Genomic DNA, 10000 nt, shown 5'->3' on the forward strand with positions numbered 1-10000 from the left:
AAATTGCGCAATTTTGAGTTTTGGGGTTCATTTTTTTTTTATTAGATCGCAATTTCCACCAGTCCTGATGTGTGTGAAAAGTTTGGTGAGTTTTGAAGTATTTTAAGGGGGTCAAATTACAGCTCAAAGAGGCAAAAATGAGTGTTTTTAGTCATTTTTTGTCTTGAAGGGGAAATTGACAACTTCCTGTTGAATTTTGCCCAAAGAAATCAATTAATGAAAAGTAGGTCTAAGTGAGACCTACATAGAGGTTTTTGTTTCATGTCTCTACGACATTCGTACTGGGAGTTAGAGGCAGTTTTCTTCTTAGGGGGCGCTAGAGTGCAATTTTGAGTTTTGGGGTTCGTTTTTTTTTATTAGATCGCAATTTCCACCAGTCCTGATGTGTGTGAAAAGTTTGGGGAGTTTTGAAGTATTTTAAGGGGGTCAAATTACAGCTCAAAGAGGCCAAAATGAGTGTTTATAGTCATTTTTTGTCTTGAAGGGGAAATTGCCAACTTCCTCTTCATTTTTGCCCGAAGAAATTAATTAATGAAAAGTAGGTCTAAGTGAGACCTTCATAGAGGTTTTTGTTTCATGTCTCTACCACATTCGTACTGGGAGTTACAGGCAGTTTTCTTCTTAGGGGGCGCTAGAGCGCAATTGAGTTTTGGGGTTCGTTTTTTTTATTACATCGCAATTTCCACCAGTCCTGATGTGTGTGAAAAGTTTGGTGAGTTTTGAAGTATTTTAAGGGGGTCAAATTACAGCTCAAAGAGGCAAAAATGAGTGTTTTTAGTCATTTTTTGTCTTGAAGGGGAAATTGACAACTTCCTGTTGAATTTTGCCCGAAGAAATCAATTAATGAAAAGTAGGTCTAAGTGAGACCTACATAGAGGATTTTGTTTCATGTCTCTACGACATTCGTACTGGGAGTTAGAGGCAGTTTTCTTCTTAGGGGGCGCTAGAGCGCAATTTTGAGTTTTGGGGTTCGTTTTTTTTTATTAGATCGCAATTTCCACCAGTCCTGATGTGTGTGAAAAGTTTGGGGAGTTTTGAAGTATTTTAAGGGGGTCAAATTACAGCTCAAAGAGGCCAAAATGAGTGTTTATAGTCATTTTTTGTCTTGAAGGGGAAATTGCCAACTTCCTGTTGATTTTTGCCCGAAGAAATTAATTAATGAAAAGTAGGTCTAAGTGAGACCTTCATAGAGGTTTTTGTTTCATGTCTCTACCACATTCGTACTGGGAGTTACAGGCAGTTTTCTTCTTAGGGGGCGCTAGAGCGCAATTGAGTTTTGGGGTTCGTTTTTTTTATTACATCGCAATTTCCACCAGTCCTGATGTGTGTGAAAAGTTTGGTGAGTTTTGAAGTATTTTAAGGGGGTCAAATTACAGCTCAAAGAGGCAAAAATGAGTGTTTTTAGTCATTTTTTGTCTTGAAGGGGAAATTGACAACTTCCTGTTGATTTTTGCCCGAAGAAATCAATTAATGAAAAGTAGGTCTAAGTGAGACCTACATAGAGGTTTTTGTTTCATGTCTCTACCACATTCGTACTGGGAGTTACAGGCAGTTTTCTTCCTAGGGGGCGCTGGAGCGCAATTTTGAGTTTTGGGGTTTGGTTTTCTGACTTAAAGAGTTTTGTTCGCGCTTTTTTATGTGTGTGTCAAATTTGGTGAGTTTTGAAGCATGTTAAGGGGGGCAAAGTAGTGCGCAAAGCTGCGTAATAATAATAATAATAATAATAATAATAATAATAATAGACCTTACAATTACAATAGGTCCTTTCGTCCCAATGCCGTTGGGATTCCTTTTACATGGGCCGTGCGGGCCCTAATAATAATAGATTTTATTTGTAAAAAGCACTTTATATTGAGTAAACAATCTCAAAGTGCTACAGTGTATTAAAAAAATTAAGAAATAAATAAAAATAAAAACTCGAACAGCCAAATAGCTATAACAAGTATGCATATATCTAATAAAAGGCTTTTTTTTTTAATATATATTTTATATACGTACATAAAATATATATAAAACATTTTTTTTCTAGTTAAAAAAAATTCCAGGAATTCCCGTTTTTTCAAAGCCTTTTTTCTGTCGACTACTCCTTCCACATTTCTCAACCCACTTCAACCGTTCCACCGACAAATCATTCCTCTTAATCAGGACCAAAAACACATTTGTTTTTTTGAACTGGAAAAATTCCCGGTTTTCCCGAAATTCCAGGAATTTTGTAATACCATTTCTCCAGTCATCAAATGCCGCCAAAAGGTGTTGAAAACTAACAAGGCTATCCGAGCTGTCGTGTTCAATAAGCCTGTCATTAGTAACCACGCCAAAGTAGTCGTGCAAAGTTATTCGGGTTATTCGAGTCATGCAACCACATGCTACTTGGATAGCTTGCACTTGCACCCACTAAAGTCTCTGTAGAACGGCACCGTATAATAATCATCAAAAAACGCACGAGAGACAAGAACTTGGTTTATGCGGTCACACCACACAGCACGTAGGGCTGTGAGCGCACCTGTTTTTATTAGCACACACAAATTGGCACAATCAACCACGGACGCATTTTAGCTGTGCGTGTCAGCCTTCAAAAATGACCGTATAATAATCATCAAAAATGCACGAGAGACAAGAACTTGGTTTATGCAGTCACACTACACAGCACGTAGGGCTGTGAGCTCGCCTGTTTTTATTAGCACAATCAACCACGGACGCATTTTAGCTGTGCGTGTCAGCCTTCGATGATGACCGTATAATAATCATCCAAAACGCACGAGAGACAAGAACTTGGTTTATGCGGTCACACCACACAGCACATAGGGCACCTGTTTTTATTAGCACACACAATTTGGCACAATCAACCACGGACGCATTTTAGCTGTGCGTGTCAGCCTTCAATAATGACCGTATAATAATCATCAAAAACGCACGAGAGACAAGAACTTGGTTTATGCAGTCACACCACACAGCATATAGGGCACCTGTTTTTATTAGCACCCACAAATTGGCACAATCAACCACGGACTCATTTTAGCTGTGCGTGTCAGCCTTCAATAATGACCGTATAATAATCATCAAAAACGCACGAGAGACAAGAACTTGGTTTATGCGGTCACACCACACAGCACGTAGGGCTGTGAGCGCACCTGTTTTTATTAGCACAATCAACCACGGACGCATTTTCGCTGTGCGTGTCAGCCTTCGATAATGACCGTATAATAATCATCAAAAACGCACGAGAGACAAGAACTTGGTTTATGCGGTCACACCACACAGCACATAGGGCACCTGTTTTTATTAGCACACACAAATTGGCACAATCAACCACGGACGCATTTTAGCTGTGCGTGTCAGCCTTCAAAAATGACCGTATAATAATCATCAAAAATGCACGAGAGACAAGAACTTGGTTTATGCAGTCACACCACACAGCACGTAGGGCTGTGAGCGCACCTGTTTTTATTAGCACACACAAATTGGCACAATCAACCACGGACGCATTTTAGCTGTGCGTGTCAGCCTTCGATAATGACCGTATAATAATCATCCAAAACGCACGAGAGACAAGAACTTGGTTTATGCGGTCACACCACACAGCACGTAGGGCTGTGAGCGCACCTGTTTTTATTAGCACACACAAGTTGGCACAATCAACCACGCACGCATTTTCGCTGTGCGTGTCAGCCTTCGATAATGAAAGTAAAAGTAAATACAAATAAATAATAAACAACTAATAAAATAATAAATAATAAATAATAAATAAATAAATAAATAAATAAATAAATAAATAATAAAAGGCCAAACGCAATAATTGAGGGCACATCTTAACATGTATAATCAAACCTTAATTAAGCAAAAATATGATTTATTTGATTACTCGATTAATCGGGATATTCGATGGAATACTCGATTACCAAAATATTCGATAGCTGCGGCTCTACAACAAATAATTCAGTGGTAGAATTGTGTTGAATTGATAATTGATTCTGAATCGAATAATCAAAGCAAGAATCTGAATTGAATCGGACCGTGAGGTGCCCGAAGATCCCGACCTCTGTCTTAACTGTAAGTTTGGACTATGGTCTACCAACCTTTGGAGAAAGGATACTGCTATCAACCCCTTCTGTTTGTCTTCCTTACAGCCTGGACCTGATTTAAAGGATGCCCATACGGTATAAGTCACCGTGCGGTGACAGCTTTACAGTTACATACCACTCCCATAAAGTGGAGTACAGAATGCGTACAACATTGTGTGTGTCGGCCGCAGCTTTAAGAGCCGCAAGGCAACCCTACCCTCGCACTTAATTATGTCACACAGGGATGTTCTCACTGGAATGCTCCCAAATACTAAAAGGAAATGGAGAGAAGGCATGACTGAAGGGGATCAGTCCTCCCGCCGGTACAAAAATACCGGGACGGTTCCCACATGTATTTGCCTACATCTGCCTCCTAATTACTCTGACGGGGTGTACAAGCCAAGCTGTCAGTCGGGGCAGTGAGGTATTTTTACTCGGCTCTGCCCGAGGGGGCGCAGGTCAGAGGTCCGAGTACATCTGACTGAAATGAGCCGTGACCCTCGTTAAAGGATACGAGCGGGGCCATGCGGAGAACAAGCGCAGGAGAGTGGAGGAACTGACAATCTGTGAGAAGGAGACGGAGCTCGGAATACGCTGATGCACTTTGGAGCGGAAACTACAGTTCATGAAATACTGCAGCCCGGCACTCGGAGTAAATGATTAGTCCCTGAAGGGGAAGTTCAAATATCTGTCCATTTAGGAAGCAACATCCATCCATCCATTTTCTACTGCTTGTCCCGTTCGGGGGCGCCGGAGCCCATCCCAGCTTCACTCGGGCGGAAGGCGGGGTACACCCTGGACAAGTCGTAGGAAGCAACAATAATTGTTTATTTTTTTAATGTTATTTATTTATTTATGGTATTAACTTACTTATTTTTTATGTTTAACACTACTTTCCATCCAATGTTCATGCCACACACACATATACATATATATTTACATATATAAACATACACTACCATTCAAAAGTTTGGGGTCACCCAAACAATTTAGTGGAATAGCCTTCATTTCTAAGAACAAGAATAGACTGTCGAGTTTCAGATAAAAGTTCTCTTTTTCTGGCCATTTTGAGCGTTTAATTGACCCCACAAATGTGATGCTCCAGAAACTCAATCTGCTCAAAGGAAGGTCCGTTTTGTAGCTTCTGTAACGAGCTAAACTGTTTTCAGATGTGTGAACATGATTGCACAAGGGCTTTCTAATCATCAATTAGCCTTCTGAGCCAATGAGCAAACACATTGTACCATTAGAACACTGGAGTGATAGTTTCTGGAAATGGGCCTCTATACACCTATGTAGATATTGCACCAAAAACCAGACATTTGCAGCTAGAATAGTCATTTACCACATTAGCAATGTATAGAGTGTATTTCTTTAAAGTTAAGACTAGTTTAAAGTTATCTTCATGGAAAAGTACAGTGCTTTTCCTTCAAAAATAAGGACATTTCAATGTGACCCCAAACTTTTGAACGGTAGTGTATATATATATATATATACACACATCACACACACACATACAGTATATATATATATATATATATATATATATATATATTTTTTTTTTAATATATATATATTAGGGCTGCAACTAACAACTCATTTGATAATCGATTAATCTGTCGATTATTACTACGATTAATCAATTAATAATCGGATAAAAGAGACAAACTACATTTCTATCCTTTCCAGTATTTTATTGAAAAAAACAGCATACTGGCACCATACTTATTTTGATTATTGTTTCTCAGCTGTTTGTAAACGTTGCAGTTTATAAATAAAGGTTTATAAAATAAAAAATAAAAATAATAAAAAAGTAGCCTCTGCGCATGCGCATAGCATAGATCCAACTATATGATGCCAAAATTAATCGCCAACTATTTTTATAATCGATTAGTTGTTGCAGCCCGAATATACATATACATATACATATATATATATATATATATACATATACATATACATATATATATATATATATATATATATATATATATATATATATATATATATATATATGTGTGCCTATATCTGTCCTGGGAAAATGATTGCAATTATACAGCAAATAGTTTTTTGACAGAGTTATCATTATTCATGTCTATAATTCATCACCATGACAGGCAAGTCCTGATACAAGCAAGGCAGGGGAGGCTCTGCCTGAGGCAGGTGAGGTAAAGTCAGTCTCACCTGACCGCATGTCACCGCTGGAGACTGAGTGGGGAACGTTCCGCTGCCGGCAACATCCTCCAGCACGACCACACTTAGCCTGCCAAGTACACTCTTGGGGTGGCTTTATCTCCCTTATGAACTTGCTTTTAGGACCAGGGGGGTAGAAATAAAAACATGCAACTAATTATAGGAGATTTGCTAGTCTGCTTCCTGATCGCTGTGGATGTGCCTCTTCTTTTGCAGTATGTTGGATTATCGGACTTTCCATGTTATAGAGCGCACCGGTATTAAAGCCACACCCACCCAATTTTAGACGAAATAGATATTCTACATACATTAGCCACACCAGACCACCGTTTTATAAGCCGCAGGTTTCAAAGTGTAGGAAAAAAGTAGTGTCTTATCGTCCAGAAAATACGGTAAGTATTTTTTTCTCTAATCAACCTGACCTGAGCCTTGATAATAATCTTTGTGAATAACACATTGTTTCATATCATTTGACAAGTTATAACCTGGTAAACTGGAAGTAGGTTAGATATAACTAGAAAATTTTGATGGGCCTGCTCTGGCCGGGTGTTGCCGGAAGCCGCCGTACTTATAAGATGGTGCCGAGTGTCTGTATCCGTGAGATTTAGGTGTAAATGTACAAAAAGAGCCACAGAGATTGCCTTAAACAGTAGCATGTTTACATAAAAATGCTAACACTTAGCACGTGTGGTAACAATAGCATGATAACAGTCAACATATTTCATATACCAAGTTATATGACTCAAAGGTGTATGGCGGCGTAAATAGAAAAAAAATATATGTAAAATCAGATGAAAAAGGTAGCAAGTTTAAGTTAGCTTGCTAGCATGCCATCGTTTGCATGCTAACAGTTAACAAGAGTCACATACCAAGTTATATGACTCTGGGCTAAACGGTTGCAAAACTAGCTAAAAAAGTTAGCATGCTAGCAAGCCAACGTGAGCATTATAATAGTTAGCTTGTGTAACATACCAAGTTAAATGACTCTACGGTAAACGGTTGCAAAATTTGCTCAAAAAGCTAGCACTTTAATGTTAGCATGCTAACAGTTAGCGTGTTTCAAACATTGAGTTATATGACTAAGGTGTATGGCTATGGAATTATACAGAAAAAAAAAAGTGAAATTAGCTAAAACTTTATGTTAGCATGTTAACATGATCATGCTAGCAGTAACAAGTGTCACATACCAAGTTATATGACTCTACGGTAAACGGTTGCAAAATTAGCTCAAAAAAGCTAGCACTTTAATGTTAGCATTCTAGCATGCTAACGTAAACACTGCGGAATTGGAGAAAAAAACGTAAAGTTAGCTAAAAAGTTATGACGGTTGCAAAACTAGCTAAACAAGTTAGCATGCAAATGTTAGCACATTAGCTTGCTAGCATCCTAACGTGAGCATTATAATAGTTAGCTCGTGTAACATACCAAGTTATACGACTACGGTAAACGGTTGCAAAATTAGCTCAAAAGGCTAGCACTTTGATGTTAGCATGCTAACATGCTAACAGTTAGCGTGTTTCAAACATCGAGTTATATGACTGTAAGGTGTATGGCTATGGAATTATAGAGAAAAAAAATTACAATTAGCTAAAAAAGTTACCACTTTAATGTTAGCATGCTAACATGATCATGCTAGCAGTAACAAGTGTCTCATACCAAGTTATATGACTCTACGGTAAACGGTTGCAAAATTAGCTCAAAAAAGCTAGCACTTTAATGTTAGCATTCTAGCATGCTAACGTAAATACTGCGGAATTGGAGAAAAAAACGTAAAGTTAGCTAAAAAGTTATGACGGTTGCAAAACTAGCTAAACAAGTTAGCATGCAAATGTTAGCATGCTAGCAAGCTAACGTGAGCATTATAATAGTTAGCTCGTGTAACATACCAAGTTATACGACTCTACGGTAAACGGTTGCAAAATTAGCTCAAAAGGCTAGCACTTTGATGTTAACATGCTAACATGCTAACAGTTAACGTGTTTCAAACATCGAGTTATATGACTGTAAGGTGTATGGCTGTGGAATTAGAGAAAAAAACAAACGTAAAGTTAGCTAAAAAGTTAGCGTTATGATTAGAGATGTCCGATAATATCAGCCTGCCGATAGTATCGGCCGATAAATGCTTTAAAATGTAATATCGAAAATTATCGGTATCGTTTTTTTTTTATTAAATGAACATAAAAAACACAAGATACACTTACAATTAGCGCACCAACCCAAAAAACTGGTTCCTACATTATATATCAATATATATCAATACAGTCTGCAAGGGATACAGTCCGTAAGCACACATGATTGTGGTCCACTAATAGTACTAACCTTTAACAGCTAATTTGACTCATTTTCATTAATTACTCGTTTCTATGTAACTTTTTTTTATATTGTTTTACTTTCTTTGTTATTCAAGAAAATGTTTTTAATTTTTGGTTTTTAATTTTCAAGTTTGTTACATTATTTTATTTTATTAATTTTTTTAAAAAGGACCTTATCTTCACCATACCTGGTTGTCCAAATTAGGCATAATAATGTGTTAATTCCACGACTGTATATATCGGTATCGGTAATTAAGAGTTGGACAATATCGGCAAAAAAGCCATTATCGGACATCCCTAGTTATAATGTTAGCATGCGAGTTATAACCTGTTACAACCGGAAGTAGGTTCGATATAGTTATTGAATATAAATAGTAAGATGATTAATAGCCTCGAGGTCAAAAAGCTTCAGAACCCCTGACATAAACAATAAAAAATATTAAAATCAAATGAGTTTCATTACGAGCGTTACATTTATATCACAATTATTTATAATCTATACCGAATTTGCAAATGACGTAATCTTTTGTCGGCGAGCCTTCTGTCACGTGACTGGTTTAACCACTCCGGCTTCGTGACGTTTGAAACCATTTCACCCGTCAAACAAGCACAAAGTACAGCCACAGGAAGCTGAACTATGTCAGTATTCTTTTAAAGTATGTGATAAAATACAAACCTGCGTGTTAAATAAGTGTCAGAATGTTCCCAAATAAGACACTTTAATGACGTGACGCCAGCACATCCGGGCTACTTTGAGACAACTGCTGAACACAAACCTCCCAAAACAGTTGACTAAAATGGCGATCTTTTTCCATGTCTCTGATGATCCCAATAACCACAAGTGTCATTTAAACACATTAAAACATGACCAACGACGCCAAAAAAGCATTTGAAAGTTCTTACTTATCTGTTAGGTCCGTAACTAATTAGCATGTGGCATTTTCTTCTTCTACTTTATTCGAACGTAGTTAAACAAGTTGAAATGACCGCGATCGCCCCCTAGTGTACCACAGGCGCACTGCGTCTGGCCAGCAGTCACATCAGAGATAGAGCAATGGTGCGAAAATGGAAGAAACTGAAATATTTGACAAATCAGACTGATTTAGTGAACAGAAACGTACTGGCTGTAAAAAAAAAAAGTGACATTGACGTCGGACAAGGCGGCACAAATCTTCAATGAATACTTTCAAACGAGTAAAAATAACAATTATATCATGTGCTGTCATCTGTGTCAGTAGAAATCTTCACATTTCAGCCTACAAGAATTCCATTCTAACTAGAGAAAACATGCTGCTGTAAATTGTATGGATTTGTATATTTCAAGCACACGCACACACACACGCACATTCCTGTATTTCTTACCTTCTTGAGACCTCCGAAAAAGGTAAGATTTTAGTTAATTATTTTTTAGTTTTAGTTTTTTTTGTTTGTAAT

The 10000-nt window shown here is 37.7% G+C and overlaps 1 protein-coding gene across 3 annotated transcripts in view; it reads right to left on the reverse strand.

The window, feature by feature from the left end:
- The window catches only part of LOC133665107 (vasoactive intestinal polypeptide receptor-like), a 97997-nt gene that overhangs the window by 50349 nt on the left and 37648 nt on the right, over positions 1–10000 (reverse strand). Inside the window, exon 1 of one of the 3 annotated variants that reach the window (XM_062070316.1) lies at positions 6246–6364. The exons of the other annotated variants lie outside the window; for them this stretch is intronic. Coding sequence (XP_061926300.1) covers positions 6246–6255 — 10 coding nt within the window. The 5' untranslated portion in view covers positions 6256–6364. Of the gene's footprint in view, positions 1–6245; positions 6365–10000 lie in introns of those variants that run through there. 3 annotated transcript variants of the gene reach the window in all.

Source organism: Entelurus aequoreus, linkage group LG14 (genome assembly GCF_033978785.1).
Source record: "Entelurus aequoreus isolate RoL-2023_Sb linkage group LG14, RoL_Eaeq_v1.1, whole genome shotgun sequence".
In the NCBI taxonomy this organism is placed as follows: domain Eukaryota; kingdom Metazoa; phylum Chordata; class Actinopteri; order Syngnathiformes; family Syngnathidae; genus Entelurus; species Entelurus aequoreus.